Source organism: Agelaius tricolor, unplaced genomic scaffold, assembly GCF_023055355.1.
Source record: "Agelaius tricolor isolate 1412-34295 unplaced genomic scaffold, bAgeTri1.0.p SCAF_11, whole genome shotgun sequence".
NCBI lineage: Eukaryota > Metazoa > Chordata > Aves > Passeriformes > Icteridae > Agelaius > Agelaius tricolor.
In genome coordinates, this window is record NW_027269271.1 from 11,500,586 (window position 1) to 11,526,658 (window position 26,073).

The 26,073-nt window shown below is 41.2% G+C and overlaps 2 protein-coding genes across 8 annotated transcripts; both read right to left on the minus strand.

Annotated features, from left to right (window-relative positions):
• Positions 1 to 61: 61 nt before the first annotated feature.
• On the minus strand, positions 62 to 11,358 carry LOC139594265 (pancreatic alpha-amylase-like). 4 transcript variants are annotated; one of them, XM_071436112.1, is made up of 12 exons: positions 11,226 to 11,358; positions 10,891 to 11,023; positions 7,468 to 7,683; positions 5,853 to 5,999; positions 4,991 to 5,188; positions 4,239 to 4,469; positions 3,184 to 3,317; positions 2,976 to 3,098; positions 2,765 to 2,864; positions 2,366 to 2,487; positions 2,131 to 2,256; positions 62 to 1,875 (listed from the first exon to the last, which is right to left on the minus strand). In XM_071436112.1, exons 3-12 carry the CDS (start codon positions 7,633 to 7,635, stop codon positions 1,686 to 1,688), a joined length of 1,539 nt encoding a protein of 512 aa, XP_071292213.1. In that variant the 5' UTR covers positions 7,636 to 7,683; positions 10,891 to 11,023; positions 11,226 to 11,358; the 3' UTR covers positions 62 to 1,685. The 4 variants fall into 4 exon arrangements, with proteins under 4 accessions (XP_071292213.1, XP_071292212.1, XP_071292214.1 ...); XM_071436111.1 differs by having other exon boundaries at positions 9,824 to 11,023; XM_071436113.1 differs by lacking the exon at positions 10,891 to 11,023 and having other exon boundaries at positions 11,226 to 11,357.
• RNPC3 (RNA binding region (RNP1, RRM) containing 3) lies at positions 11,074 to 25,008 on the minus strand. 4 transcript variants are annotated; one of them, XM_071436105.1, is made up of 15 exons: positions 24,722 to 25,008; positions 23,667 to 23,714; positions 22,450 to 22,568; positions 21,742 to 21,822; positions 20,930 to 21,041; positions 20,394 to 20,462; positions 19,663 to 19,808; positions 18,628 to 18,753; positions 17,756 to 17,892; positions 16,840 to 17,001; positions 16,578 to 16,672; positions 16,440 to 16,498; positions 15,776 to 15,908; positions 14,854 to 14,926; positions 11,074 to 12,301 (listed from the first exon to the last, which is right to left on the minus strand). In XM_071436105.1, the coding sequence occupies exons 1-14, from the start codon at positions 24,959 to 24,961 to the stop codon at positions 14,867 to 14,869; spliced, it is 1,587 nt and encodes a 528-aa protein (XP_071292206.1). In that variant the 5' UTR covers positions 24,962 to 25,008; the 3' UTR covers positions 11,074 to 12,301; positions 14,854 to 14,866. The 4 variants fall into 4 exon arrangements, with proteins under 4 accessions (XP_071292206.1, XP_071292207.1, XP_071292205.1 ...); XM_071436106.1 differs by having other exon boundaries at positions 11,074 to 11,302; positions 24,722 to 25,007; XM_071436104.1 differs by having other exon boundaries at positions 11,074 to 12,228; positions 24,722 to 25,007.
• Between the last annotated feature and the right edge of the window lie 1,065 nt (positions 25,009 to 26,073).

Below are 26,073 nucleotides of genomic sequence, written 5' to 3' on the forward strand. Positions count from 1 at the left end.
CAATGTGCCAAAATCCTGAAATAAAAGGAACACAAACCAAGGTCTCAGTGCAATTTAGGTCCTTTCAAAGCAGTGAACATTTGGCCCACAAAATTTTACTTACACCTAAAGAAAGCATCTCATGATTTCTTTTTCTCCATGTTCTCTTTCATGCCACTGGGAAATGCAGAGCTACCTGAACCTGCATTAAGCAAAACTCTCATTGCACCCCAACATCCTTGGGAAGTGGATCCACATCTGTTCACAGGCACAGACAAGCCTCTCCATATTCAGCCTGTTTTTATGGATTTATGGGCACCTCAGATCACTGTGTGGCTTTTCAGTCATGTGCCACAGAAGCTCTGGGGCCTGGGGCTGGAGTTGCAATTTGACAAGTGAACCGATTCTTCCATTTGGGAATGGGCAATGTGTGAATAACAGAGGATGGAATCCCAGTTTCTGAGGGCTGGAGCTGAGTGCAGGGCTGAAGACAGCTCCTCTCAATTTCAGAGGGGCCCGAGGGCTCCCTGACCTGCCCCTCTGTGCCAATAACTGGTTTGCAAAGGCCATGAACACCCTGCCACGAGGCCTTTGGCACCTCTCCACTGAGGCAGGGCCCGAGTGCATGGATCCAGGAGACGCTGGCCACAGCCAAGGAGGGAGACAGATGGGAGGGGCAGTGCTGGGCCAGGGACACTTCCCACACCCTGACTGCCCTGACAGACACCCGGAGCCCTTGGGCACACTGAGAGCCAATATCCACCACCAACACCACAGAAAGGAAACTTCAAACTGCACCTTGACCTCAAACTGGAACAACCTCCTTCCATTTTTCCCTCCAGAGGGGGATGCAGTCACCACTTTTGGCCTAGCAGAGCTTCTGCCTTACAGCAAGGCCTGCACACTTGCTTTTACCTCAGCATTTTCTCACAGCTGACAAGGGATTAGGGAAAGCTGCCAAACCTCTACTGTGTTTACATATTTCTTTGAGATATTGGAGAATAAGGGTGCCAAACACACCAGAGGCAGGAATTTGCCGTGCCTCAGCCAGTGGCACAAGGTGGAAGCAATGCCTGCATACATCGCATGTTCTCAGGCCCCTTCAGCACCCACACAGGGAGCGTTCCCTGGCCTCAAACCACTGGGGCAAACCATGCAAGAGCTCAGGCTCTGCTTTGTCCAGGCACAGGCTGACTGTGAAGCAGGAAACCTGCTGGTTTCACTGATGCCACAGGCTGGAATAACTGATTGGCACAGCCCAGCTTCCCTCAGTGACCCAGACGCCAGGCTTGGTTTGTCATAAGGAAGGGTTTATATCAACTCTGTACGTAGGCACTGCTCACAGCTGACAGCCCACAAGGTGGCTGCTCTGGGATACAAGTGGGTGTGCATGGATCAGCCCTGGAAATCCTGCACGTTTCCTTTGCCATTTTAGCTGCCTTTGAATCTTTTTTTTTTTTTTTTTCTCTCCAGTGTTTTTGTTACACAGGAATTGGAATGCTGCATTGCCTTAAAACCTATCACTGCATTGCCACTAGTTATGAGGGGATAAAGTTACATCGAATTCATTAAGGGAAAAACATTACTCTTCAATTTGAATGCCGTTTATTATGCAATAGAGATTCCTTCATGCTCAAAAAGCAGGGAATAACATATGAGGGAAACAGTAATACACAGATCAAACAGAGGAGGCTATTTCTCCCAAATTATAACTTGGCATCAACATGAATTGCAATAAATGGATCTTCAGCATCGGTATTAATCTGGAAATTAGCCTTTCCATCACCAGAAACAAACACCTGCTTTCCAGTACATTTGTTGTTCTCCTTTTGTCCAGAAATAACATCACAGTAGGTCCCAGCAGGCAGACCAGTTTGCACATAGACATTCATATTCCTATGAGAAAATAAACACGATTTATGCATTGTTTTTAAAACAGGTATTTCAAAAGGTGTGTAAGATTTCTGAACATGATCTTGCTCCCCTATTGGAAGGGCATTGTAAAGCATAAGGTTTCTGATCCCACCCCTCCTACACACCCATTTTAGCTCTCTGGACCCAGCATGCACTCAAATAACTCAAGCTGGATTGCCAATGAGGGATGCTATTGTTCTCTCTGGGGACCGAGAGAACTTTCTGCCACTGACTTACCAGTCGTCATTATTGAAGATGATGAAGCCTTTATTACCACGGCCAAAAGCCACTTGATTGCTGCCATTGTCCCACCAGTTGGAGAAAGGCTCACCATCCACCACGTTACGGAAGATAACCATGTTCCTGAAAACACAAGCCATGTCTGCCACTGCACCTGCAACACCCCTAAAGCCACATGGAGCAGGAAGCAAAAGCAGCTGCTTTGACTTCTTGTTTCTCCCCAGTGCCCTACCTGATCTGACGCCAGCGATGTTCACAGACCCAGTCGTTGCCACAGGTCGTGTCCGGATTGATTGTAACGGCCTTGGTGGAGCCATCTGCATTACTTGGGGGCCCAACCCAGTCATTGACGTCCTGTCATTAAAAAGAAAGGTTTTCTTTCTTCATAAAAAAGAGATTCTGGCATATCTTGTGGCTGAAAATGCAGAGTGTCCCTCTGGTGAAGAAAGCTAGAGGGAGCATCAAAGTTTCACTGCCTACATCCAGCCCAGGACAGGGAAATCTCTCAAAAACCTGAAATGCACTGGACTACTTCTCTGGCCCTGCTCTCACCCTTAATCCCCATGGGAGGATCTTCAGCAATAATTTAATAAATTAATTTAAACTAATTATTTAATTAATTAAAGCTCACCTTTCCATTTTCAAAATATCTTGGCCAGCGATAACTTGACATCAGACGTGTGAGGCCATACGGATGGGCAAGCATGAAACCAACTGCCATTTTATAGAGCCTGTTTGGTGGACAAACAAGGAATGAGCCATGGAAGGAGGAACCTGACTGAGAACACACAGACAAACAAGCAAAAGCAAGAAGCGTCACCCACACAAGAGCAATCCCTTACCTGGCATCCCAGAAGGTTAGAATAGAAGATCCACCAGCCCCATGTCCTCTCTGGTTGTCATGATTATCCACAAAGACCAGGGCTCTGTCAGAAGGCACAAAGCCCCAGCCTTCTCCCCAGTTCCTAAACAAAAACACAGACTTGGAGCTACCCTGTCAACTGCTCTATCCAGTCAATCCTGCATCAATTGCAGCACCTTCATCCTTACTTTAAGTAGGCCATCTTTTCTCCGTTCCACTTGCGCAGCACTGTCCCCAGTTTGGCACCGTACTTGAATTCTGTCACTCGGCCATTTCCAAAGTACTCGCTGCCTTTGATGGGCTCTCCACCCAAGTCAATTACCTGGTACAGGAAAGATAGAGCATGTCTTTCTACTCAAAAACCAAACAAATAAGACACTGCTTGAGACATTGCTTTAAGCAAGGGGACAGTACTTGAGCTAATTATTGGCTCAACTTGGCTATTGGTTATTTGGCTTTCTTGCAAAATCATAATATGTAAGGCTATTTTCTCTTTTTAGCTCAGCCCAGCTTGTGAACCTCTTTTCATCTCTATCTTGTATCTCCTTTCTCCAGCTGATCACTTTCCCATGATTAAGTGATGTACTTGGGCTGTACTTCCTTTATATTTAGTACCGACACCAATACTTCTGCTTCCAGCAGTTGGGCTGCATCCTTTCACTATGGAGCTAAAGAATGTTTCTATTTGCTTAGACTTTGCAGGCAAGATACTAATTTAATAAAATATGTGCAGCAAGTTTTGCTTCTGCTGACTGAAACCAACACTCACCTGCTTGTTCCAATTCGTTCCAATTCAAACAGAAAACACAAATTCAGGTTATCAAGTAATAGTTGTTATATACCATTGGAAAATAAACTTTCAGCCCATAATCAACACTTATGTCTTCTGTTCCAATTTATTATCCAGAATTTAAAATTCAGGAAATTATATCTCTTTTTTAAACCAATAAAATTTTTACACTAACTTCAGTGCAGTAAACTTCATCTCAATACAAATTCTCTCAATAAAGTTTCCAGGTTACCTAATTCCAATAGGTCCAAAACAAGTGGGCATTTTGCACATCAATTACCATTTATAGACAGATTAGATATTTGTAGATTATGTTTGAGGATGAAATTGAGGATGGTTTTGGTAGATCTGATTTGGCTCAGCCCATACAAAGCATCGCCATGCGTGACTGAGCCTGTACTGGGCCTGCAAGAAAAATGTTTGTGAAGTAAAATTAAAAAAAATAAAGATTACCTCTTGGTAAATGAAAGGTTTAGTTCCTGCAGGAAACCACTGAGTATTTAGATCTTCCAGCTTGTCTAAAATGGCCTTAACATCAGCAGGCCACATGTGCTTGGCAGCGTCGATGCGGAAGCCCGCGACGCCCAGGCCGATGAGCCGGTTCAGGTACGTGGCAATCCTGGAGCGCACGTGCTCCCTGTCCAGGGCCAGGTCCAGCAGGCTGGCCAGGCGGCAGTCCCGCACCTGAAATCAAACCCTTCTCACCAATAAACTTCATGCAGTGTTCTACACACCTTTTGAATGTACTTGGCCTATATTACAATGCCAAATAAAACCTTCAGTAGCCTTTGTTTCCCAGGCATTTCTTTCCTTTGCAAAGTCATCTACACAGAAGCTGCAATAAGAAATTGAGTTTACCCCTCTCTTCTGAAATTGAGACCATGGAAAACTTCCAAATTACAATAAAAGGCAAATAATAACTTTACCTTTTTTAGCACTAAATAGATTTTATGAGCTATAATTGTCTTTATTAATTACCTAAGCACATTTGTCTGAATCTGAAATTGAGACATTGTCTCAAGTACAGCTATCCCTTCCTTTAAGAAGTGGTGTTCATAATAACAACACTAACCTCTGTTATTAATTTAGATGGCTTTTCATAAGGCTTTTAAAAATTTCTTTTAAAAAATGTCTGACTGTAAATGAGAGCAAAGAAATCACAGCACAGGAACAGATGTACATGAAAACGACAGTTGTAGGTTTACCTGAGATATATCATGATAATTCTCAATGTTTCCACTTCTAGATTTACATTTATGATCATTAAAGTCCCAGCCAGAATAGGGCACAGCTGGGAAATCTTCAGTCTTTGCATTGAAATGGCTTCCACAAGTAGCATGGTCACCAGCCCCAGCATTGGCTCCACACATATGGTTGATTACTGCATCCACATAAATGTGCACCTAGAGAACAGTGTCCACATAACAATTTGAAAAAGCTACTTCCCACAGCACCACTAATTAATGTTCTCTCTCCCAAACCTCCTTCCCTATCCCCCTGCTTGCTTGCTTCAGCCAATATTTTATTCCATTTTTTTATTAGCATACAGCAAGGGTGTGACTGTGTTCACAGGGGTCTTAGGATGAGGGAAGAGACGAGGATTTCACTCCATGTTTCAGAAGGCTTGATTTATTATTTTATGATATACATTATATTAAAACTATACTAAAAGAATAGAAGAAAGGATTTCATCAGAAGGCTAGCTAAGAATAGAAAAAGAAGGAATGATAACAAAGGCTTGTGGCTCGGACAGAGAGTCCGAGCCAGCTCACTGTGATTGGCCATTAATTAGAAACAACCACATGAGACCAATCACAGATGCACCTGTTGCATTCCAGAGCAGCAAATAACCATTGTTTACATTTTGTTCCTGAGGCCTCTCAGCTCCTTGGGAGGAAAAACCCTAAGGAAAGGATTTTTCATAAAAGATGTCTGTGACACAAGGGTGATAAAACATGCAGCTCAGCAGACAGGCAGGTAACACTACATCCATTTTTTTAAATGGTAGAATCACTGCTTGGCTATATCCTTGCATTGTAAACACCAAAAGGTTTTCAAAGTACTTACTCCAACATTGTTGCACCGGGTCACCATGTCTCTAAATTCAGTTTCATTTCCAGACCTTGTGCACAGCTTGTAGCTGACAGGCTGGTATCTCTCCCACCATGGTTGCCGGGGGTCAGTAATGATAACATTTTCATTTGGAGGTGAAATCTGTCAATAAAACAATGGTAACACTTGGTAACAGGATACTGAAAATGGTTAATTTATTTGCCCAGTATTTTTAGAGAAAGAACATTTTTAGAGAACACTTAGATCCTCAGTATCCTCTGCTTACACTGTAGCAGGAAACAAAAGACTGTGGTCTGGCCTCAGAAAGCCAGTATAAAAATTAGGCCCATGAACAGAGAGGCCTAATTTTCTTTGTGACTTCAAGCTTCAAAAAGAAGCATCTGAAATTGAAGAATTAGGTCAGCAGAGGAAGGAAGTGACTGCATAACAACTGAGGTAACATCCAGCCTTTAAAACTGATCCAACTTCCCATTTTTGTAACGCTTTGGATGAATGCATGCTTGACCTAATTCTTGTAAGTTTCCAGGTGAGTTATACCTCTTTCTTTTACAGACTTTTCAGGATACTTTTTAGGCAACAAGCTTTTGCTGCTATCTCCAAGCCTCTGGCCACAACAACCTGATCCAACCATTTCTCAGAAAGACCCCTTCAGCCTCTTAGCTGCCTTCCTGACCAGCTCAGCAAGTCATCATCTGAAAAAAACTTCTGAGACCCTGCCACAGAATGGATTAAAATGATAAACAGGCATAGGCCACAGTCTGAGAAATCAGTTTTAAGCCCATCTGGCCTGTGTGCCTGGAAAGAAGGTTGCAAAGACAAGATGATTATTTGAAAATTATGGGAGAGTTCTCACTCAAGGCCAGCTTGCAATCTCTTGGGCTACAAGAGACAGGCAGCCTTCACACCAATTTTTCCTGAGCAATCTGACAGGCAAATGGGAACACTTTAATAAGTGGCTGCTATCCTGCCATGCTACCCCACCCAAGTGGCAGTTCTGGTTCTACAGGAACACGTCTCTTTTGTTCAGACAGAACTGACTCACACAGGGACACCTTCACCAGAATCTGTGTTCAGTTCACTTCCGCCCGCTCACACCAGGCTCCTGCAAAGAAGGGTCTCTTAGTGGCTTACTGTGGTACACAGAGAGAAACTTGCCAGTTTGGGTGAACACAATCAGCAGCCTTTTGTACTTAATTATCTAACACCTTCAGCACTTTTTGTTCTCTTTGGAAGCCCTTTGTTCAGTCACAGTTTCATTTTACATTTATCTAGCTCTTAAAAGCTTTCCTTGATTTAAAAAATGTCAAGCAGATAAACATAGGTTACTCTTCACAGCAGTAAAAAAAAAAGATTTAGCAAGTGATGCGCAATTCTAATTCATCTAAATGTAATAGCACAGACTGCAAAACACGCACTTTGGAGCAATGAAATAAATTCATGCTTACTTGAAGATAGCTGAAGAATATATTTGTCAGCATTTACTACTTCCATTACCAATTTCTATTTTTCTTGTTCAGTACCTGTCCTTTGACGAATTGAACGTTTTCTGTGAAAAACAAATTATCATCTATGTAGCAATTTCACTACCTACTGATAGGAGCAGACATACCTGAACTCCTCCAAATCCATTAGGAGCTAAGTAGCGTTCACACTCCTCAGCAATATCCTGCCAGCGCCATTCAAAGAGGTGCACAATCGAGGTTCTCTTTGGGACAGTGTTGGGGTTGTACTGCCCCCAACAAAGCCCTACAACTAACAGCAGAAAATAGATCCCCATCCAGTGCTCTGTTATCAGCTGGGCTCTTCTTACTAACTGTCAATGTTCCTGTAAGAGGGTAAAGTACACTTTAGAAAATACACGTTTAAAGGTAAACACCCATCTCTGGTACCATATTTATTTACCTGTTACTTTGTATGAGAACTGGATCTTATCTAAACTATATCAAATTCCCATACTATTAGTAACTTTGTTTTCATGCACTTAAAATTCAGATGTTGCCTAATGCAGGCTGCCTCCAGAATGCAAAAGTTGTGGTTTTATTAGTATAAAGCCAAAAACTACCCCAAAGAGCAAAGGAATACTTATATAGACTGAAATGGACATTTTGTTTATCATTTTAATGTATGTTATTTTACATTCCTATTTAATCATTGAGAGACATCTTTTTTTTCCAAATGCTGTTGCTACAACTTGAACATATTTGGATAAGACCTTGCAGAGGCAGCATATTTCTTACCATGATTTGTTATGAAACCTCAGATATTTTGGAGGTTTAACATATGTGAGTCTGTTATTCATGATACACATGACATCTCTCATTCAAACAACAGCCTGAAATCTGGAAGATCTCTCAGATTCAGAAATCATTAACTATAGCGAAACCCAGAAATGCTAAATGTCTTATCTCTGCACACCTGCAGGATTTGTGTGGAGATATTCTCCTTTTAAGAACATGTGCAATGGCATGCAGATGTTGGAAGTGCTGTGAAGCTCCATAACCAAGAAATCTCCTTCTGAGTGCCCAAGTACAGAGTTCTGCAGAAGGAGCTTTCCAGAGGCTTGCAGCTACATTTCCTTCTGATGAGCTAGGCTAGCAACTGCATTTCCCAACTCATATCCTATTTGTATTTACTTAGGGACAAACAAAGACAACGATCCTTGTATCAAAATTGCCTCTCCTTTTCCTCACCTAGAGAGCTACAACATGTAACAAACCTAAAACTAAACAACTATCAAGGTTTACATTACTCTACTGAGAACCTTATATTGCACTCTTCCCGTTCAGAAGTTGGTTTAAAGAGTCCGAGATACAAAGAAGTCCTACAAGAACTTCTGCAAAAAAATGGCTGAACTAATACTTCCCTGAAAACAAAATACAGAATCTTGTTACTTTCCTGTAACTATCTATTCTTTTAAAATGTTATCTTACAGTGACAGAGCAAAGAGAGATTCCTGTCACAACAGAAACCAAACACCTCAGTGAAGGTTTAAACATGAACACAAGGGCCCTCAGGTTTGCTACACAAAGGAAACCAGTGCTTTTCCTGATTTAATACACACTTGGGAATGCACTGCTGAAAACTCTAACCTGCTGTGATACAGTTAGCCAGACAAAAATTGATAAAAAATTTTACATGATTTCTACAAAACTGCCCTCATTTCTGCTTCGAGGAAAGGATGATCCATATCTCTCAGGTACTGGAGCACTCTTTGGAAAAAATTTAGGCACAAAATATAGTTTATAAAATATAGAACCAGCCTTCCAGAGCCTACTGCTATCAGCTGTCACTGCTCTTCACAAGCAGGCAGAGTTGTTTAGAATAAAGCATTTGGTATATTTAGCTGGCTTTTCTGCTGTGAACAAAATAGCTTTAATACAATTATTTACTTGCAGATCTTCAGTAAAGTATACAGATTGAGTTTCAGCCACAAGCAGTTGTTCTTCATGCTTCCATTTTCATGAAGGAAGGCTTTTTGGCCCTGATAGGAAGAACATACATTAAGAGAAAATGAGCTAAGAAAATTCCATCTTCTCTGATGAGAAAAGCCATTTATTAGATTGGCAAGTTTTACTTACAGCAGTAAATATGCAAAGTAGTAAATGACACAAAGTAGTAAGAATAATGTACCTTGACCCAACCAGCTCCAAAGCCTAGTGCTTAAAGATTCAATGTAGATTTTCATTTCTCTGAAACAGGTTTATGGCTGCTCTGCCTTCAATACAAGCAATAATAAGAGAATGGGGATGTTGAAATCCTCACCGCACTCTAGCTTCAAAATAATTTCGAAACTTGGAAAAACTTTAGGAGGCCATGTGGAAGAGAGCAACATTGACTGCAATGCAGAGAAGCTGGGAGCGGAGCGTCTCTGCAGAGCCCTGCCGCTGTCCCGGCCAACCCGGGAACTCGGGTCACTCTGTGTCTGCTGGGCTACGGCCGGAGCGGTGCCGCCAGCGCCAACACACCTGCGGCCGCGTCCGGCCCCGCGGGACGCCGAGCTGCGGAGGCTGCAGGTGCCAAAAGCTGTCACAGGGCAGCACGGCAGTGGCCCTGTCCCTTCTGGCGGCTCCCCACACAACCCCCGAGCAGCCCCGAGTTTACGGCAGGCGAAGCAACCCCGCTGTGGCCGCGCCGCGGAGGCTCCCGGCCGGGCTCCCCGTGCGGCGCAGATCCCGTGGATCCCGGTCCGTGCCCGCCCCTCGGAGGCTCCCGGCCGGGCTCCCCGTGCGGCGCAGAGCCCGTGGATCCCGGTCCGTGCCCGCCCCGCGGAGGCTCCCGGCCGGGCTCCCCGTGCGGCGCGGATCCCGTGGCTCCCGGTCCGTGCCCGCTGCGGCCGCCCCGCCCCTTCCGCCGGGCCGCGCCACTGCCCGGGCACGGCGAGCCCGGCCCCGCCGGTGCCGGGGACAACGCGGACAGGGCACGGCTCTCTGAACACCGCGCACTTTCTTATAAAGTAGTTTTGTCCTTGAGCACAGCACCACCTTGCTGTTATCCTACTTCGGCGCCACTTGTGGGCCTTTGGTCCTGTAGCTCAACATGGGTCACAGGACATACTACTGTAGAACCACAGAAGCATTTAAGTTGAAAAAGCCCTCCAGGATTAAACGAACAACACAGTTCCCATGAGAAGTGTAAAATAAGAATAATTCCAGTAAAAGCACTTCAAAGGACTCTGCTAAGCCAGCTCCTATTGGAAAAAAATAGCAAAGATAGATTTACTTTGGTCCAGCCACCAGTACTAGTGATTTAGATTGTTTGCAGCTGGAGTAATGACAAATCTTCTGCACCAGCTCCCACACCATCAGCTATGATTTAGTCATTTATGGAATAACTTTTCCTTTAAGTCCACTGGACTAGAATATCTTGTAAATTAAATGTCACTCCAGTATTTCCCACACGGTTTCAGACAGTTCAACTAGCCAGCCCAGTATGTAGCAAATCCTATCCACTGTTATCATCACCCTCAACAGGGCAAGGACCACATCTATCCCAGCTTTAACTGCTACTCTGCTTTGAATGACTTCAGTCTCACCAGTGACAGTTCTCAAGTTGCAGATGAACAAAGGAAGGTTATTACTGAGGAAGACCAGTGCCCAGTTTCACAGTACAAATTCAGGCACATGCACCCATCCTTCTGCTTGGTCTCCAAGACAAGAAGACCTGTCCTGCCCAAAACCCCAAGAACAAAAGTCAAAACAAAGAGAAGGCAGCAAAATGAAGAGAAGGGAAATAATTTATTAGATTTCACAAGCAATCTAACATACACTTATGATGTAGTAAGTCTTGTGAGATTTAAAGATATGTGGAATCCTTAAGACAGGAATGTTTATTCTCTGCCTTTAATACTTTAGAAATGCAACTACGCACAGTTCAAGAGTCCTGATGATCACACTGCTTCTTCCCCAGCTCGGAAATACTTGAAAGAGAAGGAACACAAAAGGGACCTGGAACATCACAAAGGCATGTTAAAAGAACTACCAAAAAATAGCAGTGCTATACTGGCTTTTGACAATTAAATTGAAAGATGCTCAGTGTTTTAAAAAGTGCTTAATGTCTGTGAAAAATACATCTTAATAAATGCAGACTGTATTAATTTTATATTATAGAATGTTAAACAGTAATGTAGAATGAAACCTACAGGAAACATGTAGGTCACTAGCAACAACACTACCTCAGTGCAGACAGCAATGTAAAAAAACCCAAACAACCAACAAAAAGGTAGCAGTGATTAATAGTTGATTATTAGTCCAGCTCCAAATACTTAATTGCAAGATATTGTTAATTTTCTTCTTTACTCAAAAAAAGACAAAGTAAGGAATGTATTAACTAAATCAACTCCAAATTGTTTCTCATGTACCAGGACAACAGTAATCATCAAATGATCAAAAATTCTGGTCAACCCCTTAATATTAAAACTGCTCTGCAATGTATTTTAGCCAACATATTATTATATTAATATGTTTTTAAAGCAAAACAAGGTGACCTGGTCAGTGTGAGATAAGCACAGCTTCACAGAGATCAGCTGGTATGAGCTAAAACTGCTCCACTAAGAACAGGACCACAAATTACTAGGGTATCTGAGGAAGAAGGTGAAGGCCACCTCTTAAGCCTAAGAACCTTCATTGTGTCTATTCACACAACACAGACAACTCTTCGGTTTATTCCCCCCCCGAAAAAATTTGCTTTTTAAAATTATTAGATTAGCTCAAGCTTAAAATGTGCTAACTCCTCCCCACTTCTACTCTATACTCTATTATGAAAACTTAAGATGCAGTTGAGTGCTACAGGAAACATTGCACAAAAAAGGATACAACAAGAAAGGATACACTCTGCATGACAGTATTATTGCAGAATTTACGCAGGAATGTTTCTAAAGAAGAACAGCAGAATGTGGTTTAATTTTACTTGATTCTCAGTTTTGCACACACATAACTTTATGCTACCTACCAAAAAAAAAAAAAAGCAAATATGCCTCTTTGATAAAAAACAATTCTAATCCCTTATAAGATTTAACAAGGGCTGATGAATCCATCAACACTAAACTTCATATTCAAAAGGAAATACATTTTTTGATAACTTGAACTATTAGGACACCAGCAGATTCTTCCATCTCCTTCAAGTCTTTGCCATTTTAAAGACTCACTTCATTTCCATCAGGTCCAAAACCCAATCATGTTTCCCTTTAATGCCAGCTTTCAAACCACTTCTTCCTTATGAAGAAGCTGGAGACCTCTCAATATCAGTTTCTTCCACATAACTTTTCTCCCAAACAGTTGTATTTTAGCTACAGGAAAAAGTCACTTTAGGTGAACTTTTTGCCAGTCCTTCAATAAGGAGACATTTCAGCCAGCAAGGAGTTCTGCAGTATTTTATGAACCATGTGTATTGTTTTGTCAAAAAAAAGGATAAAGCCTTTGTAAAAAAAAAAAAAAACCTAAAAAAACCCCAAAACAAAACAAAACCCACCCAACAACAGAAAACCAACCCTAGACTCAAGCAGACTCAAGTTTTTATCATGGAATTTTACTTCATAAACCAGCATCCATCCAAATATTCCAGCAGGAACAGAAAAACAGTCATGCAGAAATAGGGGTCAGCTTAACCATTACTTGGGAAATGCAACAAGTATTTTTAATTAAACCTCATGGATCCTTAGAAACCTGTGTAACTCCTTGGCACATTGATATTATTAAAACATACAAAGAGTCAAGGTAAGAGAAGTTCTGCCCTTGGACAGAACACCAAGAACACTTGTAAGATTGTAAATCCTGGAAGATTTTCAGGTGCACAATTGAATCTTGCCTCAGTACGGTTTGCTTGCTCTAGAAAAAGCTTCTGAGTTGACCATCAGAATAACAATGAATAAGTACTTTGTTATTTTCTTTATGCAATTCAAGTATTTAGCATGTTTAATGAATTCAGAATTAATGTACAAAATGAGTTGAAAAAAAGGGCATTCCTAAAAGAATAAAAGTGCTGACTTCATCTATCAGGTTCTCCAATAGCTAAAATGCTTCAATTTTTTTTTAATATAAGAAACCTTAGTAATCTTATTAGACAAATAGAAATTTTTTTCTAACAAGAAAGGAGTGACAAACAAGACTGAAATAGTCTCAAATACTTGATCCTAATAGAACACTTTAGCCAAGGCTCTTCAGAAGGCCTATAAAAAAGTGATGTTTAATCTGACAAAATACAGACTTTGCAAACTATAGACAATAACACAAAAATAGGAAGTAAGACCAAACAGAGAGAAACAAGCCTAAATCTGATTTTGGAAATCCTTAGACAATGGATGGAGTGAAGAACCTACAATTAGAGTAGCTATTAAAAATAGAACTACCATCACAATAACCACACTGTGGGCTTTACAGCCAATTTGTAAAAATCAAAGCAAATGTTCACATCCTTTATTTCAAATTCAGGTTTTCTTCAGAGTAACAAGGATCAAGCTCCAGATTAAAAACACACCATGGGTTAAGGATTGTTTCCTAAGCACTCAGGGTAAGATTTCAATTAATTTTGTTTTAAGCAGAGGCATAACCAGAGTGATCTCAACTGTAACCAGAACTTAAGGTCCATACCCTTTAAATTGGAGTTAATTCATGTATCAGAGGGTGCAGACTGAGAAATAAATGCTTTTTATTCTTGCACCAGTTACTGCACATGGTCATTTTTGAGTTCACTATGCAAATATTTGCAGGCCATGAAACCACTCAGGTAGATTAGAGCTGATTTGGCTTGACTTACTCTCACATAAATGAAATACTCACAGTAGCGAGCAGTGAAGTAAAGCTACATGATAAGAGATAAAAGTTAAATAGCAACTTTCTGCTAGAAGGTACTTTCTCATTACACTTAAATAATGCCAAAAATCAGGACCTATATATTCCGCAACAAAGGAAGCCTTCATCAATGCAACATTAAGCAGCACTTTCCAACAGAATATCCTTCACTGATTCAGACAAGTTTAAAGGTTACTGCAACAGCACTAAGAACTCATTTTCTGAAGTTAGAAAAGATTCTTTACAGCCAGCAGAAGTTTATTGCTAGAACCAGTTCTTCAGAATCTCATTACAACGGCAGGGATAGAAAGGAAGGAGTTAAGAGGCAACACTTTTCAATAGCAAAACCCTGGGAGATTACTAAAAGATAAGTGGTCCAATTCCATAAAATTATTCTCCTAATCTTTGCAAATTAAGGATTAGAGAAACTGACAAGTGCCCTACAATATCAGAATTAGGAAAATATTGGCCTCTGAGTTTTTTAACACAGGAAAAAGGAAAGCTATAAACTTACACCAACTATATACCTTGCACTCTGTTTTTCTGATATAAGCACACATTTAAGGAAATAAATTTGTATGGAACATTTCCTCTCCATCATTAATATTCCTAAAGAAGCTGTTAAAGAGAGAATAAATAAAACCAAACAAACACTAACAAAACCCCCAGCCCCAATCCTTTGTTTTCACTTTCAAGCAGGGAATCCATACCTTAAGCAGGGTTTTACTTTTTTCTTTTCCCTTCGTTGGCATCCTGTTTTGGTCTAGCTGAACGAGCAAATTGCTGAGATTCTATTAAGGACTACAAGTGTCTGGTAAGTAGAAGTCAATTAAGAAAGACAAAAAAGATTACTCCTGCAAATTAGTCTAGAAAGTGACCTTTATCTGTGAATCAATTCAGTATGAAGTATTTTAACAGTGTCTGTTAGTCAAAGATTAGGACCTCACTGATACACAGTACAGGAGTTATTAGAGAGTCCATAAGGAGAACTAACTGGGAATGGGTTAGATGCAAACAAGGTAACTACAGTAGGATAAATGTTTGATATTTATAAACTTCCAACCCAGCATGTTAATTCTTAACTTTAATGTCTCAGTATTTGAGAGGAAAAACAGTAAAAGCAGCAGATGCTGGGGTTAATGTGAGTATAAAGAAAATGAAATAAACTATGAAATGTTAAAGTGAAAAATAAGAAAGGACATTCACACAAAAAAAAAAACGGTGCTATGCAATCAAAAAGAGACAGTTCCAGCTGAAAAACCCATCTAGAACCACTTACTCTTACAGGAGCATTTCTTATGATCATGATTCTGCAAACACACACCTAACCAAGTCAAAAACCTTGTATTTAATTTAAATACAGTGGTCATGCAAGCTGAATTATCTTCTGTATTGTCTTTGCAGGATCAAAGATGTAAGACCAGCAAATTCTGTTCTTAAATCACTTTTACTTTCCTATTTCAGAAGAGTTGCCCCTGTGTTTTTTTCAGCTACCATAAATAGTGTACTGTGTTATGCTGATTGGTTTTCCTAAGGCATTTTTTATTTTGCAGAACACTGTGACAACAAAACTTGGCAGAGACTGGCAGAGATGATAAAGAATATAATGTAAATGCTTGAAGAAAAGGATACAACCACCATGGGTTTTTCAAATAAGACATAGCCATTAACTTCTTTTAGTGCTTTAGCAGCTGCCTTCTCATTGGGAAGTCCAATGAAAGCCTGTCCCTTCATCCGGCCCTCTTTCATCAAACGGATATCAAACCTAGGGGCACAGTGCAGAACTGGGAATTACTCATGGTTCACAAACCTTGCAGATTTCACAGTACAAATGCACAATTCTCATGCTTCAGGTGGGAGAAAGAGCAGAAACAGAAGCAAAGCCTACAAGGAGGCAAGATGTCCTTGGAGACCATTTTGCTTGGGGAAACCATTTACTGAAAGGTAATACTAAACTGCAAGATGGCAAATTGATGTGCAGTACTACTAAACAGGACACATGCAAAATGATCAGATACACACAATCATCTACACAGTTCATTCTGTGTCACACAGCCAAGAAAAGCAAATCTGGGAATGAAAATATAAAGGCAAAATAATAGGGTCTTCAGTCACTCATAATAAAATAATTTGATTTCTTAATCTTCATAAATGAAGATTTTTAGGTCTAACACATTTTTGTTTATGCAGAAACACAGAAAATGTGAATATGGCTATTTTTAAAATACAGTTTTCAGAAGTGTCATAAAAGTTAATATAAAAGGCTTAATTCTAACCAAGTACGAAATGAACTCACATATTGCGTTCCACCTCTGACTGGAAGTCAACATATCTTCCAAAAATGAACTTAAGATCCTGAAATTAAAGTGTAGGCGTAAGATGAATGCTAAGAAAAAGCCCTTTTGATAGATATTTAATTTGCTTGTTTACTTACCTTTTCTTGAACTTGTTTAGCTAAATTCTTCACATATATCCTGCAATTTGGATCACCTGGCTCATAGTTTTTGAAAACAGAATATTTTTCCATTTCTTGAAGACAAAAAAAATGAACCATGCTTTAGTTAATTTACTTTGCACATTTGCTCAGTATAAAATAATTTACTATATGCTCAATTAAGAAAATAAACACTTATTTAAGCTATTTGTAGCAACAAATCAAAAAGCTGTTACTAGATAATCGATTCTCACAGTTATACCTTCTCTAGAAAGTCTGTTTTTTTCTAGATCCTTTCTAGAAATAAATTCTGATGGTATTTCATCATCTTCCTCTTCAGTTTCCATTTTATCATTTGAGCTAGGAGCTGGGAAAATCCTTCCAAAGCCTGTATTATTGATTTCTTCTGTGGTTGCATAAAGGTCTGAAATTTCAACAAATTATGTAAGTGGTTTGTACCTTTATTCACACCAAAATCAAGAGCCAGCAACAAAAATCACACTCCAGCAACATTATAATACAGCAGACTTTGCAAGGCAATTTGAATACACACTTAAAAATGAGTCTTAATCCCTGGTTTGACAAAAGCACCTGCTCTGTGCAGTCCTATAAAACTTCATGTAGTACAAATAAAGGCCATGGCACACATTAGTTATCATAAAACTTGCCTTGCTGTTCAATCCTGTATCCATTTCATTATTTTTCCTTAAAGAAACTGGATACTACTGTAAAGTACCAAGAACCACAGATTGACCATAACCCTCTAAAAAGCCATCACACCTCATTGTTATCAGTGCCCAGCATTTTTATGGCAGATAATCAGTGCACCAGAGAAAAGGGGTTGGATGTTGCCCTCTAAGAGCTGGAAAAGGAAAATCCGAAATTAGCTTGATAACATAAAATACTGAAAATTTGTAACATTTGCATCCTGTCATTTAAAAGACAGTGCAATTCACCATAAACCACAGAGCACATAGAAGAGCCCTTTAAAATCCTCTGGATCCTTTCCAAATCTTGTAATGTGGGAAAAACAGCAAATACAACTATGATGCAACTTGGTGTTGAAAGCTCCAGTACAGTAAGGGAAAAGAATTTCCTGGTGTAAATTTCAGCACTCTTTATATACTGAAGCCACATGACTTGAACATTAAACACATTTGAAGTACAAACCCTCTTACCATTTTTTTCTTCTTTTTCTGGGTTTATCTGAAGAACAGCTGGGATCTCAGTACTAATATGAAACTCTATTTTTTTATGACCTACATGCTGCAGCTGCTCAAAGACATCTGAAGGTGACAGAGTAGGGTGCGAGTTACTGTTTAAAACAACAACAACACATTAATTAAAGACTCAGACACTGATGAATGCATGCTCAAACACGAGATTTCTTCCAGTTAGATTTTATGCTGTTTACCACAAACACATGTTCTCCATTTCATCCATTTCACCCAACAGAGTTTCAGGTGATTACAACACCGCAGACACAGGAGGTATGTCTGGCAGTGGGAGCAGAACCAACCATCATGTACCACAGTACAATACACACAGGCATTTATTAAAACCTTTATCAGTAACTTCAGCATGAAAAATAAGTGGCCTTGCTGCTGCTCTCAGCTAGTATATAAAATACATGACACTTAAAAAAATGTAGCAAATCATTTGGAGGAAGCAGGCAGCCATTAGTAAAAATGCATTCACAATCATTCATCACAACACAGAAATACTGCACTGCTGTCTACTGTGGCACACTGCAGTTCTAAGACCCAAACTCATTTTAAAGTAAGCCAGTTTCTATACTTCCAGTGTCATACTTTTAATTCTTTGTTTTAAGAAGCAGCTCAAACAAGAAATCCAAATTGTTTCAGTCACAGCTGTGATGTGAAACTAGTTATCTTTTTAGGAAAAGGAATTTCTATTAGTTTGACAGGAAGAGAAACAGAGCTTGAATCAGGCACACTTTAAAGTTGTTGAGCAGACTTTAGTTCAAACTAGAAGAAAATATGATTTTCAGGGCAATAAAACCAATAGGATAAGTGCAAAAACCACAAACCTGTGGGAAGTACACACAGGAACATTCAACATGTCCTTAATTCTTTGCTTTTTTCTAACACCACGCTTCTTTGTGTTTATAGGTCTTTTAGGCTGAAGGGTTGCTAATTCCATCAACTTTGTCATTCTATTTTAAACAAAAAGAAAACCAAAACCAAACAAAAATAAAACAAAGAGGTTTACAGTTTATTGAAAGTACCAATTTAAAAACCATTCCCCTTTCCTTAAAGCCCTTGATATAGAACTTTTCAGAATATAATTGTAAAACTACCTTAAAACTGAAGCTGTAACACACAGCAAATCAATATACACAGAGCACTTAAGGACTGACCAAAATCCTAACATGTGAGTGATGCCCTTCCTTCCCCAAGCATGCTCCTTACTGGGGCACTGAAGCTGTGATGGCCCAGGCTGAACCTGATTTTCTAACACTCAACAGGGGTAGCTTTTTCCAAATACAGCATAGGGACTTTCTGATTTACTTCTCAGTTTAGACAGTAAAGGAAAAAGCTGCTTTTTAATTTAGAGTTAGTTTAAAGATTAAAAAAATACAGCTGTGATATAATTCAGTCCCAAATGTGCAAGAGAATCCTCAGCACAAATATTATCACCCCTAGCATACCCGCTGATGTACAAAGAATGTTCTGGAAGTTGGCGTGCACATACAATTCAGGCTGAGGAGTCAATTTAGAAAGACATGGAACAATGAAGACTTCAGAAAATAATCTAATTTCTGCTTCCCTACATCTGCATTCTTCAAGCTGAGTTTTTGTTTAGTTGGGTTTTTTTGGACATGGGAACAAACGAAAACTTGCACACCAATAGGCCACTCCCCTTTTCTTACTGCATTTAAACCTGCACTGACCTTCTGCACTCTGGAGTTTCTCTAAGCATCTGGAAAGATTGCTACACACTCTCTACAAGCTGCTCCATCTATATACTGCAAACATTACCACTTGCTGAACTGGAAGCTGGAACAGTAAAACCCCCTCTTTCAGCAAGCCCAAAACCCTGCAAATGACTGTAAAATGCATACCTCTCCTTTTCCTCATCATTATCACTTTCATATTCTGATTCATCCCCGCTAGACAGTCCTTCTTCCTCTTCAGGCAAAGGAGGCTCCTCAGGAGGCAGAGGTGGGATTGGGGGAGGTGGCACAGGCACTGGTAAATACTCTTCATACTAATTATAGGGAAGAAGTTGAAAAAATTAAACTTCTTGAAGGAAAAAACCTAAACATGTCTTGTTTTCTTAATAACAACAGTCAAAGCAATTAATGATAATTTAACAAGTATGTCCTCCAAGTATGCTTATAGGGATCTAGATAGCATTTTGGTGAATTACATTACTAATGAAAAACTTTCCACAAGCAAAAAATCTGCTTTCTGAAGCATAACAGTGAATGGTTTCTTTTAAGTTGAGATGAGAAAAAAATACAGCAACCATGGCCTTGGATTTTCACTTTGCACTCAGCTTCAAGGACTTTCCTGAGAATACAGTCCAAGTATATGGGTGAAGGCTTAGGCTCCAAAGCCATGTCAGTTCCAACAGTGAAGCAACAGTCTGAAACACTGCAGTGCTGCTACCAGAGATGGGTATTTCTTTGTTCTAAGTACAGTCCAAAGAATTGCTTCAGAAGACCAACATGTATCCAGTGAGATGCAGCAGGATTTGCAATCCTCTAGAAATTCAGATCTCCTACTATGCTGCTAACATTTTAAATTGTGAATCAATGCTACAGTACTGAAAACATATTTAAAATGTTACCATGGGAGGGCGAGCAGTGATTGGCCCAAAAGGTGGAGGGAGATTCATTTTATTCATCAGATGGAGTACCTGAAATGAGTCAAAACAAGTAGGTTTCTTCTGAATAAGTAAGTGATAACAGTTCCTTGCTAGGTAAAACAGCCAATCACTCCTGGCAGGTGTAAATCAGCACAGTTTTAGTGTTCATGAACAATGTAAAACTTGCACTTGAGATCCAACACTAATAGTCAATATAAGAAACACCCTAACAAGGCTAATAACAAACATACAGCATCCTCTCAGAATGAAATTCCAGGAACTCAAGTCACATCTAATTAGGAAGAGCATATCCAGTTAAGTCTTCAGTGTCAAAATCTACCTCAGGTTAATAAAATCTCATTATCTCAGCACAGTAAAAAACTAAGATTGGTTAACACTATCACAGAAAATCCAAGTTAGTATTTACAATGACAAAAATAATTACTTCTGTAGATAATTAAAGAGGAAAAATTAAATGTCTTTAATTTTTCACTTTTTTTCCCCCGTTTTTTACTTACCTGGACATAAAATTTGGGCACACTTGCCAAGGCATTTGCTATATTTGCTAGAATTGCACTTGAAGGTGGTGGATACAAATATTTGAGGCAAGAATTGATGGGAAAGGTGAGGCTGAGGAAAAAAAGATTGAAAACAAGACACCTTAACATTACTGCCACTTAATCACCCATAACAATTAATGATTACTGGAGGCTTAATATTGATTACATCTGAAGTAACACTGAAATATTATTATTTCCCCTAGAACAGTTTTGGGCCACTTAGAATGCCTTTAACATCACTGAGTAGTCCCCAGTGTATGACAGATTTACTGGGCTTGGAAATACTGAAAGTATCAAGCCATGCAGGAGCCTAAAACAAACAGAAACAAACAACATGTCCAAAACCAAAAGCACATCAGAGCAGCCTGCACAAATATCAGAAACTCAATAAATTCAAAAATTTACTACTTCCTGTATGCCAACATGAAAATGGGGGGGAGGGGAAGGAAGAAACACCAGGAAAAAGAAGTCAGTGATATTCTGCTGTTAGCACTGGGGGAAACTCAGCCCTCCAACTCCCCAAGAAAGCAATGTGCAGTGCTAGAAGGCTGTTCTGCAATCCAGAAGCTCAAAGCACGAGTCACTATGCAGATGTGAGGATTCTAAACTTGGGGAACTGAAACTCCATCTTTATGACAACTCCTACATGCCTGAGGAACAGCAGCATAGGAGTTATTGCTTTGAGCATCTTATTCAACAGTACATAACACATTTCAAAATAATCTGTAACAGAATAAAATAATTAAGATAAATAAAACCCCGACACTAACCCGAGGTTGGGTGCAATTCCATTCTCTATTTTAACACAGTTTGGTTCTATCTTCTCTTCTTCTTTCACTGGTTCTTCTAAACTGAAAATTAATTTGGTCTTAATTAAAGCAGTGCAAAAATTAGGTATGCCTTATGTAATATATAAAATATGCATAATCCATAAATATAAAAAATAAATTAGCACAGGTATTTTTAAAATCTTTTACCATTTCCATTACTACAGCTGTTACCAATTCTTCATAACTAATACATGAGGATAATTCCAGTAGTGACAGTCTTCTAAAATAAATACTTATGCAGATTTAAGTAAGATTCCCTGTATGCAAACACTCCTGACTTAAATCCACTCAATGGAAAAGAACTGAAATTATTTATCATGCACTCTCCTCAGAGACCATAAATTCAAAGGTATTATTGATTTGTTCATATTCAGAAAGTGGAATAAATAACCTGAAAACTCTACTACAGTATTTTTAATTAAGCACTATTACATAGCTTTTATGACTTATTTGCACATTCCACAGGTGCAAATGACACAGTTCTGTTGGGAGGAGTGCAGTCACTGTCCTATATTTCAGAACCTGTTTGTTAAGACTTCCAAGTGGTTACAATTTATCCTTTGAGTTACAAGTACTACCTAAGTATCAAGAACGCAGAACCTCCTTTCCTTGACCACAAAGATAACAAGGAAATTACTCTGCACATACCTTTTGCACTTGTCTGAGGCAGAAGGCTGGCTAAGTACCTGTGCACTCTCTTGCTCCTTTGCAAATTCAACAACTAACGTGTGACCCAAAAGTTTCAGCTGATGCAGTCTTGATAAAGCCTTCAAGTAATTACAGAGGAGAAGAGAAAGGGAAGAGGACAAACATGAGAATTGTTTTAAAGCATAACTGTTTTTCCTTTGAGTGGTACACTGGCCATAGGATGCAGGCCCAACTGCTTTAAGCTAAGCCTGTGCTGCTGTGAACACGAGAGCCCTGCACTGCTTGTGTCTTCCCAGCTCTGCTTTTAGCAGCATTTCCTGCTGGCAGGAAGGAAAGGGACCAGCACAGCCAGAACCACAACACAGATTGGTCACCTGAACACAGCAGCAGCCCTAACAATCAGACTTTTCACACAGCCTACTAAATTGCTGGAATTTCAAGTAACCAACCTTTTGCTCCTGAAGTACAAACATGCTAAACTCTGTCAGTAACAGCTAGGGATTCTAAAATCAAGATCTTAACAGTGGCTCTGGGAAGATCCAGCATTCTTAAAGTCCAGAGCCCAGCAGGCTGCTAACAACTGGCACCTAATTCACCACTGCTCACCTCACACAGTCTTTCCCTTTTTTAGTCCTATAAAGTGTGGCCTAAAAGAAATAGAAACAATGCAAAAAAAAACCCCAAACCCACGTTATATGGGGGAAGTTGTGGCACAGGCTTTTTAACCAGACTAGTATTTAAAAAGCATTATTAGTATAACCTTTTTGGCTTATGTCCTATTAATACAGTAGTTTTCTTATCAAAGTTGGGCATTCAAGGCAGACTTGGATTGTGAGACTCACAGGGCTGACTTTTACGGCAAACAGAATTACACAGGAGACAAGGAAACTCTGCTTGGTTTATAGTTTGTATATAAATGCACACACATCCTAAACAGTGCCCTGATCAGTCTCAGCTTCTCTAACTCTGCCAGGCTGGATCAGATAACTTCCACAAACCCCTTTCAATCCACCTTTCCTAGGACTCTAGGAAACACAGAAGTAACCAAGAATTTTATCAAGTCCTGCAAGCAAACCTGTCCTGAAACGGAACTCTCATACTACATTGTGCTGCTTTGTTTTTTCCTAGCCCTAAGTACCAGATGATGTGTAAAAAACATTAGAGCATTGGCAATTCAGTGCTTTGCTGAAACATTCAATAACAAACTCAATACAAACCTTTGCAGCTGCATTTTCACTGGGAAAGGTGGCAAAAGCAGTATGTTTCTAGAAAACAAACAAAAAGTTATAATGTATTTGAATCACAAACGTAAGAGATTGCATGTAAAACATTGAGCCACAAGCACTTTGCTAGTCCAAGTTTACACACTTGAAAGTTACCAGATGGGAGTTATCTAATTCCCTTTCGGGGCAAACATGAAGGGCTAGAAACCATTTTTCTTATGAATTTTGGAAAAGTACCTCCTGCAGTCAAAATCAAGACATGAGCTCAGCAGTTTGACAAATATAGGACAAGTGGGGATTTTTTAGTGAGCTAAAACCATTCTAAACTGCACGAAAGAACCTATAGATACAGAGGTTTAATTATCTTCCGAAACAGAAAACTCATTGGAGCACCTCATAAGACACTTTCATCAAAGTTACTCTTACTAAAAGTAACGCTCTTCCTGCTATGAAAGTTGTAACTATTGTGCTCTCAACGTTTGAATGGTTTCTAATTTTCCCCCCTAATTTTCCAAATTAAATCAAATCCTCACAGAATACACCTCTCCAAGCGAATTTTTTTAAACAAACTTTATTACCCCATCTTGCCACTACATGACTCCGTACCCAAAATCATTGTAACAAAGTCAGTATCTCTGATATCCTATAAAGCATGACCCTGATAAAATACGCAGACATCATCCATCTGCAGTTCTGCAAAACGCAAGGCTCTTTATGAAGAGTACTTATCACAAAACAAACACATCCATGTTTTCGTAATCTGGAGGAAGAAGAAAGCAAACCAGAGATTTCAAGAGAGCTGTGAAGGTGCATCCCTGCCCGCGCCAAGAGGCCTCTGGGCACGGCTTAGCCCAGCCTCGCCGGCCGCACAAGAGGCAAAGCCGCGGTCACGGCGCTTGCGGCGGGCGGGCCGGAGCCCGGAGCCGCCCGCTGTCCCGCCCGCCCCGCGGGGCTCCCCGGGAGCGGGACCCCCGCTCCTGCTTGGCTCCAGGCTCAGCCCTGCCCGCGGCCGCCCCGGTCCCGGTCCCGGTCCCGGTCCCGGTCCTCACCAGCCGCCCGTGGTCCGACAGGACGCGCACAGACACGGCCCCGAAGTGCTGCAGCAGATCCTCCTTCTCCGCCGCCGTCAGCTCGGCGGGCAGGTGCCGCACCAGCAGCGTCCGCCCGCGCCGCCGCGACACGCCGGGATGCGGTGGGACGCCGGGGTGCGGCGGGACGGCGCCCAGCCCTGGGCCGCCCGCGGGTCCCAGCCCGCCCACCCGCAGCTCCTCAGCGCCCGGTGCCGCCATCGCCGCGCAGGGCCCGGCACGGCCAGCGGGACAGGCGGCGCAAATCGCGCGAGAGCCAGGGCGACGCCTCTGCCTCAGGTCTCGCGAGACTGGCGCCCGCCGCGGAGGCGGCGGGAAGCGCGCGCGGAGGCGGGAGCGTCCCCTCCTGGCAGAGCCTGCCGGGGGACGCCCGCGGTGCTGCTGCCCTCACCCTTTAACGCTGTAACGCTTAGGAGCTTGCCCTCACGCCAAATCCTAGGGAGTGTTGCTCTCAAAATGCCCTCTCCTCAGCCTTTAGTTGCACACACTTGTTCCTGCCTCCCTCCCGTGAACAGCAAGGTTACTGATGTGTGCCTGGCCACGGGAAACACCGCCATAATTACAACAATCAGCGTGAGCAAGGAGGATGGACAGATTGCTGTCACTTACCACAGCAGCCACACAGGCGGCTCCCAAGCCTGCCTTGTTCTGGGGGATACAGGCTGTGATCCTAAGAGAGAGTGAAATCCCCGATCTACTGAATTAGCTGTTTGCTGGCCGGCAAAAGCCGTGCCTGCCTGTGTCGCTATTGTCACAGGCTGTGTCCCACAGAGGCGCAGTGCGGGCCTGCTGGAGCACTTGCCGTGGCTCTGAGCAGCCGGAGCACACAGGGACGCCCGGGCTCCGTCACTGCGCTGGGCTGTGCTGGAGCCAGCCATGGAGAAAACTTTCTTGGAACCTAGTCCATAAGACGGGGGCTTCCTACACCTCTCCATACAAAAAGCAAGGCCTTCAGTCCATAAAGTCCTTCAGTTTTCCTGAGCGGTCATGACAGACCTGGTGCTGTGCGCACTGTGCACCTGCAGGGTTTTGGCCAGGCACGTTTGGTGGCTGAGCACTGACAGATTGGGCAAAGGCCTGGCCATGGTGGGTGGGCACAGCAGTCTCATTAGCTCGATCAGATGACAGTCTAAATTTCTCCAAACGAGTTTGGGAAGGATCTGGGTAAAAAAGGATCTTCTGAAGGGATCAATGAGAAAAGCAGAAATGTGGGAGCTATTTCTTATGGGATTTGTTACTGCATTTTTGTTGCTGCCATAAGTATAAGCTGGGAAATATCTATGAAGTGGGAAGCAGGTGGAATAATTGACACG